This window comes from Miniopterus schreibersii (assembly GCF_964146895.1).
Source record: "Miniopterus schreibersii genome assembly, chromosome: 1".
Taxonomy (NCBI): domain Eukaryota; kingdom Metazoa; phylum Chordata; class Mammalia; order Chiroptera; family Miniopteridae; genus Miniopterus; species Miniopterus schreibersii.
In genome coordinates this window covers 131,491,399-131,513,010 of record NC_138101.1, presented here as the reverse complement: position 1 = coordinate 131,513,010, position 21,612 = coordinate 131,491,399, and the positions used below count along the sequence as shown (strand labels likewise).

Sequence of the window (21,612 nt, the reverse complement as noted above, 5' to 3'; positions counted from 1 at the left end):
GTAAAGGAGGGGTTAAAACAATCTGACGTATAATTGGGGCACTCAACCCACTTTCTGAGGATTGGCAGCCCGAACTCCTTGCTCATATGTGATCCTTTGTGTAATTAAATACTGAGCAGCCTGTGTTGCAGCTGGTGTTCCAGTAATGGTTACCTTCCGATTCCTTGTGCCAGGTACGAATTCTCCCTTTTTGGAGATCTGTATCCTTGCACCAGTCAACTCCTGGTATTCCACTAATGTTTTCCCTCCTTTGCCAAGTATTGCACCAACTAAGTTTTCTGGAACTGCTATTTCAACTACATCCTTTGATCCATCTGTGGATTTTTCTGTTCCTAGAATGGCACTGGCAGCTAGGGGAGAAGCAGCTCCAAAATATCCATTGGTTGCAGCAGTAGCAGCAGCCAGGCTACCTAATGCAAATGTCCCCGCCGTGCCACCAGCTGTGCTGCCACTGGCTGAGGCTTCACTGGCATAGGTGGCCAACAGATTGGCTGCTGCTGCTGCTGGGTTGGCACTGGCAGCTGCTGCAGCCAAAGCCCCTGTTGCTGCTGCTTGACTGAGACCTAGACCTAATGTGTTGAGATTATATCCATAGCTGGCTAATGTATTAAGTGCAGAGGTGATGGCCACCAGGTCGTTGCCTGTGAAGCCAGATAAAACTGCTGGAAAGGCTGCGACGCCAGCAAGGTTAGCATGTCCTAATAGCCCTGCGGCTGCTGCAGCAGTTGGTAACACTTCAGCAGTGTTTGCATAAGGAGATCCGGTTGGGTTGGAATTTGCCACTGGGCCTGTAACATTGGCATAACTGATATTGAGACAGCTGCCACTCTGTGGATCCTCTTGTATCTTCTGGATGATAAGTTCAACAGCTTTTCGGTTTTGTTCAGGTTCTCCACTCACAGTGACAACCCTCTCTTGCAAGTTGATCCCATCAGGTTTCTGGGAAAGCTGCACCCAAGCCCCTGACTGCTCCATTATAGCCTTCACAGTAGCACCTCCCTTCCCTATTATCAGACCTGCTGTGCTGTTGGGAACTATAATCTTTACCTGTAATTAAAAAAAATACGTATAAATAATACTTCTGTTTTGCGCACATACATTATATTACTTTGCTATCCTAGAAAAAGCAAAATGATAAATTGAAAATTAGTTGAAACATAATTTACAAAAGACAGAAATATCACAATTTCTGAAGTGACTTTCGTAATATTTTAATACAATTACATTGTAAAATTAGAATTTTCAAATGAGAAAAGCAATTTTCAGTTTTAAATGATTAAACGAAAGTTGTCCTAGAGTCTGTGCATTTTGCAATACAAGTTCTAAGAAATCAGTATGTTTTTAAAAAAGGGAATAATAACTGTACATCAGTGGTAACATTTTTATATAGCTCCAAAGTCAAAATGCTATTGACGAATCTTCACCTACTGTACTTTAAGAATATCTTTGCTCTAACACGTATTAAAACAGAGTGCAGGATTATAAAGTTAGTAAAGAAAAAGTAGTCAACTTCTACCTGAGCCCCTTCAAAACATTAATTTCATGTTCCTTATCACCTAGCAATTTTTGTGTTGTTTACTATCTTGTTTCACAACTATTATTTTTAGAGATGGAGATCAATAAAATAATTAGTATTTTAGCTTTTCAACTGAACTTATACACAACATATAACCTTATAAAATAACAAGTATTTCTAAATAATTAATTTAAAAATTCAATCACTTTTAGGTAGGTTAAGGCTATTTGAGAATGATATTACCTACACATTCTATCTAAATCTGTAAAATGACTATTTTGATTAGGTAGGTAATTCTTTTTTTGGCAGTCATAGCTACATTTTAAAAATAGGGCTTAAAACCATATTACCAAAGGTTACTAAAAAATTACTACAGTCACATGTATACTTATAACGATGCAATGTACTCATATAAAGTGTAGGCATTTGAGGCCATTTGTGTTGAAACATCCAGCCACAAAAACCAGCATATGTTGATTTATTTAATCACAATCAAATGAAAAGTATAGCATGAGTATGGTATCCTCCTAGCCCCTAAAATTAATAGATATTTACATTTAAAATTGTATTTTGGTAGCACAAAAATACATATGTCACTGTTTTATGACTCTCTGGGTAGATGAAAAACTGTGAGTGCGTGTCACTGACAAAGCACTGAAGGATTACTTTCCCTGTCCTAAACATTTACATGGGTAGGCTGAAATAATTTGTTAGAATTTGAGCAAGAATTTAGTTTATCTATCAAATATTAATTACCTAATTTTTAACAAGTATTGCCATGCTATCTTTTAAACAGATTTGGGTGAGAATATTTTAAAGAAATAGAGCTACACATATTTGGCATTTTGCTCTTGAGGATAGCAAATGGTGAAAGTATAAATTCAAATTCTAGACTGGGTCATCTCATAAATATATCCACATATATTATGCACATGTACACATGCATGTGTGCATGTGTGCACACACACACACTTTCCTTTCCACACATATAATAGAATCACAGAACTTTGTTTCATTCAGATTTTTCTATATAACCATTTCATTTTATTGAAAAGAAATCTAAATTTTCTAGAAACATTTCTTAGGCATGTCGAATACATCCCTCATATTCCCCCTGATTAAATGCATTCAGTTTCAAGCAGTAGACTGAGAGGTAAGTTTTTAACATGTTAATTTTGTTCATGGAATTTTTTTGGTAGAAAATTATTTGTCTGAAATGCTGAATTAAAGTATGTTAAAGTGTTATAATTAGAAACTTAAACCATGATTATATCTTAAACCAATTATAAAGGTGATTTAAAATCAACCTTATATTTTATCCTGTGCACACAAAATACTGAGAAAATTTACTTTTAAGGATTTAAATCCTGAATGTCAAATATGATTACTCTTTATAAATATTTCTTTTTAAAATCAGAACAGTTTTGCAATAAAATATTGCTGAAAACATTTATATGCTATTCAAAATAAATTTTAGAAATAAAAATATGTTAAGCAACCAAAAGTTTCAAAAGAGCTATTCTTAAATTATTTTAAATTCTAGTATCACTGTTGTTTTGCTCAATGTAATGATTACCTGTGTGATTATACTCCAGGAAGAGAACAACAGCACATGAAATGTTAATTATGAAAACTATCCTATAGACTATCAATAAAAAGTAACTAAATACATAATTTTATAACATCCACTCTAAAATCACTGTTTCTATGAGATGTGGAACAATGGGATTAATTTCTACCATACTGCACACCATCTCATACTATATTTACTGCACCCAAAGTTTTTTTATTTTTTAAACTCGAGGACTAATTCTATCCTTCCCAAAAGAACTTGCAAATGTGTGCCTAGTACTCACATATTTGCACATTGCCAACCTTTCTTTAATTTCTCCCTTTAATAATTTTTCTTTCTTTTCAATATTCAAAAATTCTGAAATAATGCATAGTTTAGAAACAGTGTGTGGACTCTTCATGAAAGTAAAAATCCGTATCTTTAGAAATTAAAGAATTATACCATATTATCTATCCTCATACTAAAGAAGTCTTTACGTAGTAAGCACTATTCCCTGGAATTTAGTTTATAACTATTTGAATAGATGAGACTGACGAATGTCAGAGGGATGGAGGAGGGCGGGTGGGTGGAGAGAGAGAGAGTAACCAAAGAATTTATATGCATATATGCATAACCCAAGGACATGGACTGGGGAGAGGGTGGGACAGGGTGGAATGGGTCCCTGGGGAGAAAAAGGGACATCTGTAATATTTTAAACAAAAATAAATGAAAAAAGATAAATAAAGAAAAGACAAAAAAGAAAATTAGCTATTTCAAAAATTAGTAATATGTGTCCTATAAAATAATAAGAGTGTAATAAAATCAACATAAATTTAAAAAAAGAATCTTATATAAAATATTGTCAGCCATAATTGCTGTTTTATCAGATACTGAAGTGGCCCCCAAGTTTTGCTGGTATAACTGGCATTTGTCTATGTATAGCTAAGGTGTGTTATGATTTAAAAGAAGATATTAATGACTGCATATTAATATTTATAATATGTAGCATTTCTTGACTTTAGATAGTAATAATTCTGCATAAGATTACTTATCTTAGAAGTTAAATTAGGAATACAAGGAAATATAAAGTTATTAAATTCCAAATTCAATAAATGTAAGTAATTACTAGCCCAGCCAAGGAATACGTCACCCAGTTTTTATTTTTGACACAAGGCCATTAAAAACCTCTTGGATTTACACTATCTTTTTTCTTAATGGATTAAAAATATATTCATATCTATTTGCACACTTCACATTAACCTAATATGGACACAGACAGAAAACAGACTCTTTAATAAGAAGTTGGGACCAAAAAAAAGTAATTCCTTTGCATATTATCTCAGAGAGAGCAGTGCTCTATTTCCATTTTACGTGTTAAGTCAGAGCCAAGTAACAGCAGTGTGGAAGCCTGGAGATGGTGGGCAACTGAATACTGGGTGGGGTGAGGGGGTGGGGGAGAAAAGGAGCGTGAGGAATTATATAAAACAGCCTATTTGCTTACTTCTTAGATACAGGAATGCAGCATTTACTAAAGGAAAAGTCTGCATTGACATGCCTGCATCCCCACTGAAATGGTATCAGATTTTAATCATATGCGCAGCTTCATTTTCTTTGGTGAAGTCTGTTAAGACACTGACACATAAATATGTGTATTCTTATTTCTAAAGAATTGAGAGAAAGAAAAAAACTGGATCTTAAACAGCACACAAATCATTTGGTGTAACATGTATCACTAAATCAGGTGCATTCTTGACAGTTACAAATCAGTTTTCCCTTCAGAACTGTGATCTATAGTCTTGTCATCCACCCAATCTTTCATGGAGCGCTTACCGAGCGGCCCAGGCCCATGCTGGGAGCTGGAGATAAAGGATATAGATGACACTGCTCCTGCCTTTAAGGAACTTCTAGATTAGTTGTAGAAAACTGATGTATAAATGTATCAGTGCAGAAATGTCTTAAATGTACTGCTACAAAAGTACATAAAAGGTACAAAAGAGACACAAAGACTAATTTGAAGGAGAAGGGGTAAAGTATTCTTTGGGAGATGATGATTATCTAAATGTCTTTCATATTTTTGTGCTATCAGCATCCCATTCTTTACTACCAGATATTCCCATAAGCTTGGTCTGTTATCTCTGTGTTGTAAAGTTCCTGTTCAAATCTAACCCCGTTCTAGTACTGAAGATCTGCAACCACAAAAGAGCCTCTATGGGAATCTTATGAAACGTATTTAAAATAACAAAAATGTAGGTTTTAATAGTGATATGTTTCTGATCGAAAATAAACATTAAGACAAACGAATTTATTCCTCTGCCATATAAGAACTCCAACTCATTATGGTGTTATAAAGGTCTGAGAGTGTCTGTGAGGCATCATGTGTCTTGTTCATCGTGGCAGGAACGTTATTGAACTATTTCATTAAGCCATACCTTAAAGTAAATGCAAAACTAGTTCCACTGTAATTTAAAATATCCCAATTAATAGTATGGACTATCTCATTTAGGCCTGCTACATATGTATGCCTTATATTCATAAAGCAATTCAATAATAGATGCCTGTTAGCTCATTCATTCCTTTATTCAGCTATGTACTGATTTGGGGCTGAGCAGGTGACATAGGATGGTCCAATAAGAGTTAGCCTGAGAATTTGATGAAACTGTTGGGATAGAGATACCTGTTTCTAATCTAGTAAAACACAGCTTGATATTACCAGTGACTATTTTCTCATCATATGGAAAGAGGAAGAATCAGACTGAAAATAGTTAACCTAGATAAAAGGGAACTCCAGAAATGGAGAGAGAGAAAGTTCTGATAGTATTTTGGCATCTGAATCCAACCATGTCTAAAGCCAGAACAGAATCAATAATTACTTTTATTTAAGCCACTTTGAGATGGAGTTCTGAAATTTGTAACCAATCAAATAGTACCCATGAGAATATTTTTATGTTCTTGTTATATCATGTACTATTTGCCTATCTAAAAATATTGACATTTTATTGTCGCTCTTGATGCTCTAAAAGTCAAGATGTCATAGTTCTGGTAAAGAGGCACAGGTGGATTACTTAATTTACTTTTAATCACAGTATGTCCTAATGACTTACTAGAAGGCTCTTTCATTTCCATAGAGTATTATCGCTTAGGCTACTGAGAGACCGTATAGTAGTGTCCAATGGAGATGCCTATGTCACTAGGCATCTATATTGAATTGCTGACAAAAATTTAAAAATTGTATCTTTTCTTTTAATTATACATAAATAACTGCATTCTTGAAAAGTATTGATTTGATAAAATACAGGGCAGGGGAAAAGTAGATTTACAACTGTGAGTACACGAAACACAGTGTTTACTCTTGTATTATTATTTTTTTCCACATAGAGACCTGTAAACCTACTTTTCCCCACCCTGTACGTGCCACAGAGTTACATGAATGGAAGTATCCAGAAAGAATAAAAAATCAGCTCTTCTAACTCTCTACTGTCTAATTTTCTCGCTTTTGATAAGCAAATCAAAGGCAATAGTTTTCATAAGCATTGCTAGTATCTATCGTAAAACACCATGCTGCCTTTTCTCATATATCCTTACCCCCTACCTACTGCCAACACCGGGTTTTAAACCTGGGAGCTATCTGTGCCTTCTCCTGCTCCCTAAATCGCTACATCCTGTTATGCAGTGTTGATCTTTCCCCTGCTCCCTGAAATGTTTCTTTTTTAATATATATGTTTTTATTGATTTCAGAGAGGAAAGGAGAGGGAGAGAGAGATTGAAACATCAATGATGAGAGAGTCACTGATCGGCTGCCTCCTTCATGCCCCCTACTGCAGATTAAGCCTGCAACCCGGGCATGTGCCCTGACAGGGAATCGAACTGGGGACCTCCTGGCTCATAGGTTGATGCTCAACCAGTGAGCCACACCAGCCAGGCTCCCTGAAATGTTTCTTGCCCAATCCTACTGTTTTGTCCTATCTAAAGTGTGATATAATAAAGAGTCTAGAATTGGCAGTTAGGAGATATGGGCTTTCACCCTGGCCCTGCTAGCTGACCTTTGCCAAATCACTTCAGTTTCATCATTTATAAAATCAGACGGCTTGATAAGATTGTGGTTGAGGAGTTTTCATTTTAGCATCATGAAAACCTCTACTCAGCAGCCTTCAGTGACAATCCCCCTCAGCCACCCACTGCGTTATCCAGACTCCCTATGTGGACATCCCACGTTCTCCGTGCCCTGTCCCCAACCTGTCCTCCCAGTTCCATCTTTTAGGACTAGTATTCTATGCTGACTCCAAACTTTGCCTGCTAGCCCCTGAACACAGTCCATATTAGTGTTTTTCTCTTTGTCTCTCTTTATTCATCGTTCCTAAGTTTCCACACTGCTCTCCCCTGAAAACTCATGCAGTTTTGACTTCTGAGATCCTGTGTGTGTTGTGAGAAAGTTCAAAAGCAACATACTCTGTAAGCTCAGTCCTGTTACCTAAAACCAGAAGGGCCAGAGTATTTTTCTACATTTATTATCATGTTGCTTATCCTATGCTGGCTTATATGAGAGAACAGATATTTATTTCTTTTAAAATATTTTACCTTCCTGAAGGCCAGTATCATTTCATTCTGCATTTCCTATTTGCACCTGGTTGAAGTTAGCAATTGGATAATGGTTGGGAAAAAAAGCCAAAAAATAAAATATAGATTTGTATAACTATATAGTAAACTATTTGAAAGATTCCATCATGGCTGGATGTGTGTGTGTGTAAAATACAACTTTGGGTTCTTAAAACAAAAATATCTTTACTTTATCATCCCTAAAACCTAAAATTCAGTGAATTTACTGCAACCATACTGACATATACAAAAAGATAAATGTACAGAAACTTTAATCTTATAAAATTACTGAAATCAGCAACACTCACAGATTTATAATCATTTAAAAATCCAGTAACAGCTCTGGCTGGTGTGGCTCAGTGGTTAGAGTGTTAGCCCTCACACCCCAAAGGATCAAGGGTTCAATTCCTGGTCAAGGGCACATACCTGGGTTGCAGGTTCGATGCCCAGACTCAGTCGGGGTTCGTGCAGGAGGCAACCAACTGATGTGTCTCTCTCACATCAATGTTTCTGTCTCTCTCCTCCCCTCCCTCCCTTGCTCTCTAAAAATCAGTGGAAAAAATATCCTTGAGTGAGGATTAACAACAATAATAAAAATCCAATAACACTGTAATAATTAAATACATACTATATGCCTTTTTAAGTTTTCATTGATGTATGATGTTTTTAGTATGCTATTTTGTAGTTTCTGATATATACAGCTGGTGGACAGGCTTCTTTTGCTATAAAAAATGTGGTCAGGTTGGTTCTAAAGTCTACAATGCAAATATATTAGTGTTTACTCGATTAAGGGATGAACTAGATCAATTAATAAGATGGCTTAAATGACAGTCTACTGAACTGTAATCACAATTCATAACTGGTGCAATTCCCTCCTATCCCTTGCCTTGCTTAAAACAATTGCATTTTTAATTCAAAATAATTCACTTTATAAGTTTTATAGAGGTTTTACTTCATTTTATATCTTCTTCCAAAGGGCCACACTTATTTTCCCCTCTGGCTGCAAGGTTTGACGGAGAATGACAGACAGTATGTCTTTTTTTGTGTCTTGAAAGAAGACAGTGAATGATAATCCTGAAGAAATTTCTAAAGGCAAATACAATCTAACTTAACTATCTTTTTATGTAATACACATTTTCAGTTGGCCCCTTAAAGCATTATTCAAAGTTTCTTTCTTTTGATGACTGCTGCATATTTTAAAGATATATCACATTACGTTCCAGAGGATTCAAACAGAAGTAAAAAAAATAAAAATAAATCTATTCTTTACAGGTAAGAAGAAGGAAGAGAAGAAAAGGGCTTCAAACCATTCTTGCTATGTTAAGATTATAAGCACTCCAGGCATAAACATATCAAATGAGAAGACCAGTGGAACTCAAGTGATTATCAAGAAACTATGAGAACTGTAAATAATCAACTTTATAGGGCAGTCTCTTATTTACAAATGAAAATAACTTGGGATATTGTCTTCTAAATGTTAACTAAACCAGATTTTATTAAAATGAGGTTAAAATTTCCAGAAGTGTCATTTGTCATCATCTATGCATCAAATTATCAAAAACTTTATTATTATTATTATTTTAAGCCCTCTCTTCTTAGCTCTTTCAGGACTTATATATATAGAGATGTACAGAGTTCTTAATTCTGATTAGTAAAAAACAGTATTTGAAACATTTGGAATTTTTACATGAAAATTTATGTTCTCAATTTAATATTTTAAAGGTCATAAAAATCAATGTAAAAAGTAAAAAATAGCTATGAATGTGAAAGTAGGAGCTGTGTTCATTGTAGTAAATGAAAAAAATGGGTAAAATACAAGGACAGAGGAATCAAGAGTTGTATTTTGGATATTTTAAGTTTGAGTTTTTCAGACATCCAAGTGATGTCAATTAAGTGACTGGCTATGGGTTTGAAGATCAGAGAAAATTTGAGAGTTAACACAGAGATAGTATTTAGAGACATAGGTATGGATACAATAATCTAGAGGAAGGTAAAAGTGAACAAACAATTCATTAAATAATGAACAGTAAATAACTGTATAGGAGACAAGAAAATGTTTAACTTCTAAAATGATCAAAGATATTCAAAGTATAACAGAAAAATCACACACACAAAAAAGCGAACCAAATACAGATGAGGGAATGGCTTACCTATCAATGTCTTTCTTTTAAATAACATTTGTGGCAGTATAACTGCCTTTTAAAAATGACACTGTAGTATACATTAAGTTAAAAAATGAGCATAATCTTTAACTTAGTTTTTCTCCTATAAATCATCTGGGAAATAATCCAAACATCGAAAATGTGAAATACACAGAACAGTGTATACTCTATGACCATTAATGTTATTATAAAATTATTAAACTATAATATTTAAAATTATTAAATAGAAATTCTAAAATTCATGGAATGTAAAAGATAATGCAAAAGTTAAATATGTACATAGATCTTGGATTAAACAGTGTAAAATTATATGTAGATAAAACTAAAATAAAGAGAATAAGAGAGATTGAATTTCAGATAAGCATTTTTGTAATCATATAAACTCTTAATTTTTTTTTTTATCCTCACACAACAATACTTTTCCACTGCTTTTCAGAGAGAGTGGAAGGGAGGGGGAGAGAGAGAAACATCGATGTGAGAGAAACACATCGATTGGCTGCCTCCTGCACGTGCCCTGACCAGGGCCAGGGATGATTCCTGCAACCAAGGTACGTGCCCTTGGCTGGATTCAAACCCCAGACCCTTCAGTCTGAGGGCCGATGCTCTAACCACTGAGCCAAACTGGCTAGGGCTTTAATTTTTTAAAAGCAGTGTGACAAAAGGAAATAGAAAAATTATCCCCAAATTAGGCTGCTGAATAAATTAATCCTGCAAAAGCAGAATAAACAATTTGTTTAAAATAAATTTAGTATATTTCTGGTATTCACTGTAAAATTATTTATTGAGTATCTACTGTGTCCAAGGTACTGTTCCAGATGTTGAGGATACAGAGCTAAATAAAAAGGATTACGATCTCACTCTCATGAAGCTCATAATCAGGTAGCATTATAAAGACTACTGCAAATTTAAATGTATATAAAAATAAGTGGATAAATGACAAAAAAGCAGATTTAAAAAACACTTAAATTTTGAAATAAAAAATTAAAATCATAGTTTTAAGTATCATGTAATTAAGCTAAATGCCTGTTTAGGAAAATCACAAAGATAATCTAGGAATATAAAGCTTGTTTGTTCATAGATTGATTTAATACACTATGATGTAACCAAACTAATTAAATATTATTATAAGTAAATGACTCAACTATGTTTGAAAATCTATCTCTATTTAAATGTATGTAACTAGATAATTAATTATTAAGAACACTTTCAGAATGTGGGTGTTTTATTTTATTTTTTATAAAATTTTTATTTAGCTATTTTTACCACTAAAATAAATTATTATTATTCATTAATTGAAAAGACTGATATCTTCTATATTTTTAACAGGATGTATGATATTACTGAAATCAAATTATAGTTGCTTGTAGGTGTTTTATATTTACTAATCATCTAATTCAACATTTCTTATATCTTAATTTCACCAACAGTTTATCTGAAGGCAATACTTATTTTTTTAAAGTAACAGATGTCTGAATTTCAGTGTCTTACTAGTAAAGGGAGTTTGATAATTATTGCCTCAAATGACTGTCATTAAGAAAATTAAAATGTCATGCATTATTCTTATTTTATTAATACTCTGAGTAAGAAAACAAATATTTACTACTATATAAAAGGCTACAGGAGAATGTTTGCAATTTAACAAAATGTATTATTAGTCACAAAACTAAGTTCTCTTCCTATGTATAGATTAAATTAATTCACTTCTAATATTTAATGAAACACAAATGAAAATACATTGATTTTATAATTTCTATTGTTTGGCTAATATCAATTTGAAGTTAGTTAATGAAATAAAACAATTCCTTTTTCAAAAATATTTTTAAAGAGTAACAGAAAAACTGTATCATCTAATTGATGGAAAAAACAACAGCTAAGCCAAAAACCAATAGAATGAATTGTAAAGTATTAGGTTCAGAAGAAAAGATAAAAATTATCAATTTATTATCTCCTGAAATATCCCTAAATCAAAAATCAAAAATTAGAAAAACAAATAACAAGAACCAATTTTTATTCTATAGTGAGCAGGAATCAAACTCCCTAATGCGGTGAAACTACTCTTATCTGAGCGAATATGCAAAGACATTCCTATTTCTAAGCATCCTTAAAAGAAAAGAAAATCTTGAAAATAAACTTGGTAGCTACCCAGTTTTCCTGTTTTAGGAACTTTTCATTTCATATGGCTTCGTTTGAAAGGTAAAACGCATTTAAATGAACTGTACACACACACAGAGCTCGAAGGCCAGTGCAGGTTCCGAAACGCGCTAAGGGCTTTAGTTAGCTAACGGCTGCCCGATGCCTGTCCTGAGAATATGCGGGGGCTGCAGGGAGAGCCCCGATGAAGCAAACCAACCACCTCACCACCAGGTAGTCCAAAAGGAGTACTGCAAATCCGCCTAACAGCCAGTACTAAACAAAGCAATCCATGCTTTTTCAGCAATGTCTGAGCCATGCTTGGTTTATAAAATAAGAAACATGACAGAGTGACTATTTCATTAACTCTTTTCCCCTGGAGTGTACCATGTTCTTCAGTTTGAAAACGTGAAAAGACCTAGGCTTTTCATAAACATAAATGTATCTTCATATAAAATCATACCTTTAGAAGGACTTTTGAAGGTCACATAACATGGTATTTACCAAATGGTGTGTGTTACAATTTTAACCTGAAAATATTAAAGGTATGCTGCTTTCAGCAGTAATTCTTAACTTGCCCCCAGGGAGATCCTCTGAGTCCCATCACTGGGTGTGAAGGTCATACCATCTACACAGCATAGCACACTAACAAACTTAGAAGTTAGCAATGGAATGAATATGGCTAGTAAGCACTCATTTAACCATTTTCCATAATTTTTGGCAAGATTATTGCTAAATAATCTTTAAAAATAGTAATGTAATCTGTACACAGATCTCCAAGGTAAGAGAACCTCTAATTGTATCTGGCAATAGTCAAAATACTAACAATGTTCTGAAAAGATAATCATCTTTTGTATCATATCCCTTCACAGATGTAGATTGTATTAATTAGTAAACCTTTACTGTTCTCAATGATAAAACACCTACCCTTCAACTTCTGTACAAATCAGATATTTTTTATTTAAGTGTTTTTCAAGTAACATCCAAAAGTTGTTATTTCATGAAAAAAGCCTTGAATTAAAGTCTGAGAAAAGAGTCAGTGTTATATAGTATACAATTATCATCATTTTTAATAAACTAGCGTGGCTCAGCAACTGAGCGTCGGCCTATGATCCAGGAGATAGCGGTTCAATTCCTGGTCAGGGCACATGCCCTGAATGTAGGTTCGATCCCCAGTTGGGGGCGTGCAGGAGGCAGCCGATCAATGACTTTTTCATCACTGATGTTTCTATCTCTCTCTCTCCCTCTCTCTTCCTCTCTCTGAAATCAATAAAGATATATTAAAAAAAAAAAAACACATTGAAAAAAAACACACAAAAAAAACTAACCTGCATTTTTCAAACGGAACAGTGCTTCCCAAACATCTTAAGAGGCTTCAGGAAACATTTCTCTAATTCTTCAACTACACGTGCCTAATCTCATCCTAGAACTATTAAATAAGAATCTCCATTGGTAATTTTGATGTAAAGCTAGGACTGAGAACTTTTGATATATTAAATGAAGAAAAAATATTATAAGTATTACACAACCATTTAATTTGGCATAACTTTACAGTGTGAAACACCTGCTATTTTCTTTGCCAGTTACTAGGTGCCTCCTCGAGGACTGAAGCTTCTCTTCTGGGCCTTCACCAGACTCCCTAACAAACCAACCCACTACTAGGGAATACAAGAGGTAAGTAGCTCAAACAGGTATATGTCAAAGGCAGTCCACTCTTTCCCAATGGTTTGGGAAAGTCCCACTTTATATTCCTTAAAACACTGCATATACTACAACTGAAGTCATTACCTTTTCCAACCTGTTTTAGTTTCTTAGACAACATTTTTTAAAAAGTAGATATTGAGGCCCGGCCAGTGTGGCCCAGTTGGTTGGAGTGTCATCCCGTACACCGAAAGGCCAGGGTTCAATCCCTGGTCGGGATACGTATACAGGGAGCAATCAATCCATGTTTCTCTCTCATGTCACTATTTCTCTCCCTCTCCCTCTCCCCCTACCTCTCTCTCCATCCCTCCCTTCCTCCTTTCCTCCCTTTCCTCCTCTGTCTTCCCTTCTCTCTAATAATCAATGAACATGTCCTCAGGCGAGGATTAAAAAAAAAGTAGGAAAATAAAAAGTAGATATTGAATGTAAACTCTAATTGAAAAATAAAATTTAAAAGTAGAGATATGAAAAAGTTAATAATGTTCCTATTCTTTGTCATCACCCTGATGACACATGAACACAAGATACTACTCAGCCATAAGAAGAGATGAGATACTGCCATTTGAGAAAACATGGATGGACTTTGAGAATATCCCGCTAAGCGAAATAAGTCAGACAGAGAAAGCCAAGAACCATATGATTTCACTCATATGTGGGATATAAAACTGAAACTCAGAGACACAGGCAACAGTGTGGTGGTTACCAGAGGGAAGGGCGTGGAGAGAAGGTAGAGGGTAAAGGGGGCCAAATACATGGTGACAGAAGATGATCTGACTTTAGGTGGTGGCTACACAGAGCAATATACAGATCATGTACCATAGTAATGTACACTTGAAACCTGTATGACCCTATTAACCAATGTTACCCCAATACATTTAATTAATAATAAAAAATACATTGAAAAAAATAGGGCCCTATGCTAGCAACTTAATTTTCTGTAGTTAATATATTATGAATACTATTCTAAGACTAATTTATGTGGCTCTATCTCATTATGTTTAATAGCTTCTCCACATAATATTCTGCATACCATAATTTATTCAGCCATGTTCCTGTTAGAGGTCAGTTTGTTTTCCAACTTTTGACCCTCTAAATAACTATGCGATATATAATCTTTGTCTCTATATTCTTATGTATTGGTGCATTGTTTTACTGGATAATTCTCAAAAGCTACAATGTTACAGCATTTCTTACATCAACATTGTATGAGATTGATTATGTCCTATCTTTTTGCCATCAGTTTTAACTTGTAAACACCCAAAGATTAATTTTTGCATTCATAAGATATATGTATTATATACACACATAAGATTTTATCTATCTGGTAAAAAAAGTACAATCTAGTGATGATGATTCATATAATCTTTACCTATTTTATCCATTTTTTTATACCAATCTAGAAGTTCTCTGTATAGCTGAGTAACCAATTCATTGCCATATCTACTCAACATATTTTTTTCAAGGATATTATCATGTTCTGCTTATTAATGATGTATTCTGATACACCAAAATATATGAAGTATTTACATATTCAAATACTTTAACCTATTCATAGTCTGGATTTCCTTCTTCCTTAAAAAGTCATCCTCAAGTTGATTTCACACACTGTAACTTCATCAGTCTTACAGTTTCAATCTTGAATACACTGAGATTTATTTTTATATACTGTATAGGGTGGAGGTATAAATTTATTTTCTTTCAGATGGATAGTCAAGTATACCAGCACCACTTATTAAATAAAACATCTTTTTCTAAAATGAATTTAAATGATGCTGAAATACTACTCTGCATCAAGCAGTGTTCTAAATGCTTCTCATGTGCTGATTCATTGAAGAACCATGACAACCCTATGAGGTAGGCACCGTTATTATTCACATTTTACAATGAGAAAACACACATGGCAAAGTTAAGGATGTTTCCTCAAATCAGAAAACTAGGAAGCGACAAGACTGGATTTAAAGCTCGGAATTACGGTTTGAGAGCACCGCTGTCTTAAGCCCCGAGTTACGCTACCTTTCTTAATGCATAAGATACAGTTAAGTTCCCATATGTACTCAGATCTATTTCTGAAATCTCTATTATGTTTCGCTGACAACTACATCTGTTTGTGTTAATATCACATGCTTTTATTATAGCAAATTTTAATACTGAGTGAAGTACATCATCCCACACAAATATTTTCTTGATAATTATTTTATGGATCACGTTATGGTAATTCTCAGCCACTTACATTTTTGTTTAATAACATTTTGTCTTGTTTCTCTCTCCCAGAAAACCAGAAAAAATTGGGAAGAAAAATGAAAGTGCAATAAATTATATTTTAATTGAAAGGGACTGATATTTCTATGATATTAAATCTTCCTTTCCAAAGTCATTGTAAGTCTATTTATTAGGGAATGTTTTATGTCCTTATATGAAAATTGTACATTCTCTTAATATGGATTCTATGGGTTCTTTTGGTTCATTTTATTCTTGGGAATTTGGGGAGATTTTGATATGTATACGATATATACTAAGTTAAGCCATAAGAAATTTCACCCAAGTATTAGCAATTTTATAAGGTTCATTCTAACAGTAAGCAAAATACATAAAATCTAATGTATATTATAAAGTCAATAAGTTCATTTAAAAAGAGCATTTGGATTTCACTATTTTTCCAGGACTTTCTAAAATAGACTTCTAAAGAAAACTATCCTGACATCACACTCACACAAGCGCATATAACACACACATACACTGAAGAAAATGAAATTTAATTTTAATATTCTGTTGGGTAATTATTACAATATGAGTCTGACTGTTTTTCAAATTGTGCTCTGAGTACTACAAGGAGTAAAATAAAAATGTAACAAAGAAGGCTATGTTCCATTAACTTAACCTACTTATTCCTTCAAAAGTATTTTTCTACTTGGCTTATATTTTTAGAGAAGTTCTGTGAAAAATTTCATCTGTAGAAGGGATTTTCAAAAATAAAAAAATAAATTTTAAAGCATATAGACTGTAAACCTATCCTTCCAACTACTACTAGTCATTTAAGAAAGATTTATTGAGAATCTATTATGTTCCAGGTTATTGCTCTGATACATCAGAGAATAAAACAAAGATCTCTGTTCTCATGCACCTTCTTTTCTAGGGAAGCAAAACAGACAATATATAATAAAAATGAAAATAAGCAAAGTATATAGTATACTGTGAGGCAATGGAAAAAAATAGCAAGGCAAAGGGAATCAGGAGTACAGAGGTAAGGTGAGGCCAGACTGCAACGCTAAATAGAGTGGTGAGGTAGACCTTAGGGAGAAGGTGAATTCTGAACAAAGACTTGAAGGCTAAGAAGATGTTAGCCAAGTAGATCTCTGAAATAAGAAAATTTCATGTAGAGAGAAAAGCAAGAGGAAAATACTGAGGCAAGAGCATACCTAATGTGTCTGCAAGGAAAAGCAAGCAGGTCAATTTGACTGGGACAGAGTGAGGCGTAAGTGGTAGGAAATGAAGTGAAAGAGGTAATGTGGCAAGGGCCAGATCTTGTAAATTAATGGATGTCATTTTGGGGATATAGGTTTTACTGAGCGAAATGAAAAACTTTTGAAGGTACAGGCAAAGAAATTTTTTAAATGACATATTTTAAAAGGAATACTCAGTCTGCTCAGTGGAGAACAGACTTTGGAAAGAAAGGGTAGAAAGGCCAGAAAACCTATATGGAGGCTATTGCAAAAATTCAGGCTTGGACGAGGGAAGCAGTCCATGTAATAAGACATGGCCTATATTTATATGTACATACTAGATTTGAGGTGCTAAAGAAAAAGATGGATGATATGGATTCGGGATTTTTGATCTGAACAAGTGGATGTATGTAGCTGCCTTTAACAGAGGTGGTAAAAGCTATCAGTGTAGTAGTTTTGGAGTAGTTTGAATTTGGACTTGTTGAATTTAAGATGTCTGTTTAGGTATGCAAGTGGAAATGCTCAGAGGCAAATAGGATATAATCTGTCGTTTCACTGTGAGATCTAGAGATAAGTATGAACCCAACTTATGAGGGGCCTGAATATTATACAATTTTAGTGGAAATCTTTGGAAAACACATTCAAAATTATGAACATAAAATTAGGTGCAGGCCTTGTAATATGTCAGTGCAGGTGAGAAATCCTAAGGCTTAAGCTCTGTTAGTTCATAGTAAACATGCCTCTCACTGGAGACATTCATTTTGCAGATGTCAGCACATAAGAGCTAAGGTATTAGATGAAAAGTATAAATGCAGAAGGAGTCTCAAGTATTAGAGCCTGGAGGACTCCAACGTTAAGTGGGATGAGGGCAGGAACTAGCAAAGGATTCTGAGATGACGCACATGGCATGACGCACAAGAACCAAGAGTGTGTAGTAGCCTGGAAGTCAAGTAAAGAAAGTATGCTAAGGAAGTGAAAGTGATAAACTATGACGAATATTGTTGATTGGCCAATTAACATGTGGATTGGGAATAAATAACTGGAATTAGCAATGTGGTCATCACTGATGTCCCTGGATTTAGGAAAGAATGGGAAGACAGAAATGGTAAAACAGAGAGTAAATACTTTTGTGAGTTTTTCGACAAAGGAGTACAAGAATTACAGCCTTAGCTGGTGGGGGAAACGGGATTTAAAGTTTTGTTTTGTCTTTTAAGACAAGAGAAAAAACAGATATATGTATACTAATGAATATTAACCCACTGAGATAAAAAGCTTGACAGATAAAGACCAGAGAAGGTAGAATTGCTGAAGGATATCTTTGAGTAAGAGAAATAGGACAAGGTTTATTGTACAACAAAAATTACTGGTTTTCGATAGGAGCAGGGAAAGTTTACCAATGGTAACAGATGAGAAGGTGGAATACCTGGGTATAAATGCTGGCTGATTAAACGTATGTGTTGGTGTGTTTGTGAAAGTTTCTATTTTTTGATTGCTTCATGTTTTCTCCGTGAAGTAGGAATAATCATCAGCTGGGAGTGAGGAGGAAGCAAGAAATAATGGGGAGTTGTGGTAGGGACAATTCTTAGATGGCCCCTTGGTGGTATGATACCCTCCATTTGGGCACAGGTGTAAACTGACTTGATTCTAATCAACAGAATATGGCAAAGGGATAGAATGTCACTACTGTGGTTATGGTTATGGTAAAGGACATGAGAAATTACGCCTGTGATTAGGTTCAATATATAAGACTCCATCTTGCTAGCATACACTGAAGAGTCTTCGCTAGCTCTGCAACAGCAACCAGCCAAGGTGTGAAGAGCCTGCAGAGAGAGGGTCACATGGCAGGGAACTTGGGCAGCCTCCAGAATCTGAGAGTTGCCTCTTAACAGCCAGTAAGAAGTTGGGCCCTCAGTCGTACAGCCACAAGGAACTGAATGCTGCCATCAACCTGGATGAATTTAAGAGGATTGTCTCTAGTCAAGCTTCTAGTTGAGAATGTACCCCAGCCAATAATTTGAAAGCAGTCTTGTAAGACCATGAGCAGTGGACACAGCTAAGTGGTCCCCAGACTTTTGACCCATGGAAACTATGAGATAATAAAGAGGTGCTGTTTAAGCCACTATATTTGTGGTAATTTGTTACACAGCAACAGACAATTAATACAAAGATCGAAAGGAGAACTTATGAAATAGAGAGTAAAAAAGGGAATGGGCTTATGATTATCTGACAGCATTAAGGGCCCATTTGAGATCTGTGGTCATGAATTTAAAGTGAGACCAGTAAAAAAAATAAAGCGAGACCAGTGATTTTGTGTTTTTCTGTTACTATAACAAGGGTACTATATATGAGTTTCCTATATTTCATTTGTTTTTATATATTTTGATATATAATTGAAAATTTATCAGTACACAAATAAATGTCGTAAAGCACATATCTCTAAAATCACTTTTTTAAAATCTTTTCCTGAAATTTGAGAAGAATCCCAGGAATGTTAACAACCAAGAACTGAAAATTATGTCTGAAATTTAGTTTTTAGCATCATTGATTAATTAAAAAAAACATTTTGTTGAATCTTGAAGTGACTGAAAAATTTAGTATCAACTACTAAGAACTAATTAAACTAACCCACTTTTTTGTAAGTGTAAACACAGATGAAATAACATAATTCTACTTATCTTTATACTTGCCTTACATTTAAAATTCCATCTGTAAAAAATGTTAAACTTGCATCTTGCTGTAAGCAACACATCAAAAAAAGTACAAGTTGTAAAACTATTAGTTTACTAAGTTTTCTTTCTCAAAAAGAAATAATAGTATTGATTTATTAATTGGACAACAAGTAACTACTCTCACTAGAGAGAAAAAATTGTAGTTTAAGCTATCTTAAAAAGCACAGAGACTCTGATTACAGAAATATTTTAGAGTTGGAAAAAAGCAATACTACTGTCTTAGAATTTTTCTTTAAAGGTAAAACTCAGTTTTAATATTCTGTATGATACATCATTTAGCATCTAAAGGGCAATTTTTTTCATTATTACTTGAAAGATATTTCAAAATATATATATATATAACCTACCCTAATGTGGTGAATATTACATTCTAGAAATTGTAATGTTCTTAGTTAATGAATTTATTTTTTATTTTGACACTATAAGGTGCTATTATAATTTGAATTTCAAAAAAGGAAAATTGGCCCGGCCGGGCGTGGCTCAGCGGTTGAGCGTCGACCTAGGATCCAGGCGATCAGGGTTCGATTCCCGGTCAGGGCACATGCCCGGGTTGTGGCCTGCAGCTAATCAATGACTTTCTCGTCATTGATGTTTCTACCTCTCTCTCTCTCCCTCTCCTTTCCTCTCTCTGAAATCAATAAAGATATATTTTAAAAAAAAGGAAAATTGAACTCAATTTACTCGGCAAGCAAGCGGCAGAACAAGGATGTGCCCACAGGCAATTTGGCTCCAGTCTTGACTTTTAGCATCCATTCTACAAGGCTTCCCATATGATAGTCCTTCAATTTTCAGAGGCAAATTATTATAAAGCCACAACATTGTAGTTATAGTCTGTTACTTTGAACTGCGGAAACTTGAGGATAGAAAATTCAGTATGTATTGAAACATGCAGTTATTTTTAAAAGAATAGAAAAGATTTTTAAATGCTGACACTAGAGGTAAAACTAACTCTTCAATGTATTTTCTGCTCTTTTTATTTTGGGTTTTTAAAAATATTAATAGTCCCCAATTTCTTTTTATCACATTAGTTTATAACACAGACAAACTATTCTGGAAATAGAACTCAATCATAATTCATTTAGTTACTAAAATAACTAGCAAAAATGAAAATAACATAAACAGTCTGGATGTAATTTATACTGGTTTATAAAAATTCACATAAAAAAGTTTATAGCTACTTTTAACAGCAGAGGATATCATATTAGCTAGAATACATTAAACAATAATTTTTAATTTAAAATGGCATGCTCTGAGTTTGTACCATTTCTTCCATTTATAAAACTGGAGACATGTCTGCTAAATTGCCGGATAAGAATAAAGCAAACTTAAACCAGCAATAAAAGTTATTTTGTTATAGGTTTAAAAGTCTATTTTAATTATGGAGGCAAAGCTTAGTATTATCATATTAGAACCCATTTTTCTATCCCGGTTACTCTTATAGATCTAAGTCTATATAGTAAACTGACACTAATTTAATTAGGATTATACACAAGAAACAACTGTGATCTATGAACAACAAAAACCACATTACATTCTATCTTACAACACAAATAGAATCTATTGGGAAATACTGTAGGGAATAAAACTACTAACAACATCAAGATGGATGATAACTGTAATTTCTTCAGTGACTTTAAGGATTTTGGTTTGTTCTATATTTTGCCACATGTTTTCCAGCAGATACTATGATTGTTTGTACAAGAACAGAAGAAAGTCACGTAAAAATAAATATAACTGAGTATAGTAGACAGAGTTGAAAACCACAAATGACTTATTATTTCAAATTAGA

The 21,612-nt window shown here is 34.1% G+C and overlaps 1 protein-coding gene across 3 annotated transcripts in view; it reads right to left on the bottom strand.

The window, feature by feature from the left end:
- The window catches only part of NOVA1 (NOVA alternative splicing regulator 1), a 145,598-nt gene that overhangs the window by 2,029 nt on the left and 121,957 nt on the right, over nt 1-21,612 (bottom strand). For all 3 annotated transcript variants that reach the window (XM_081158297.1, XM_081158298.1, XM_081158299.1), the window contains one exon: nt 1-1,047. This exon is cut by the window's left edge and continues 2,029 nt beyond it. In XM_081158297.1, coding sequence (XP_081014423.1) covers nt 43-1,047 — 1,005 coding nt within the window. In that variant the 3' untranslated portion in view covers nt 1-42. The remainder of the gene's footprint in view (nt 1,048-21,612) is intronic.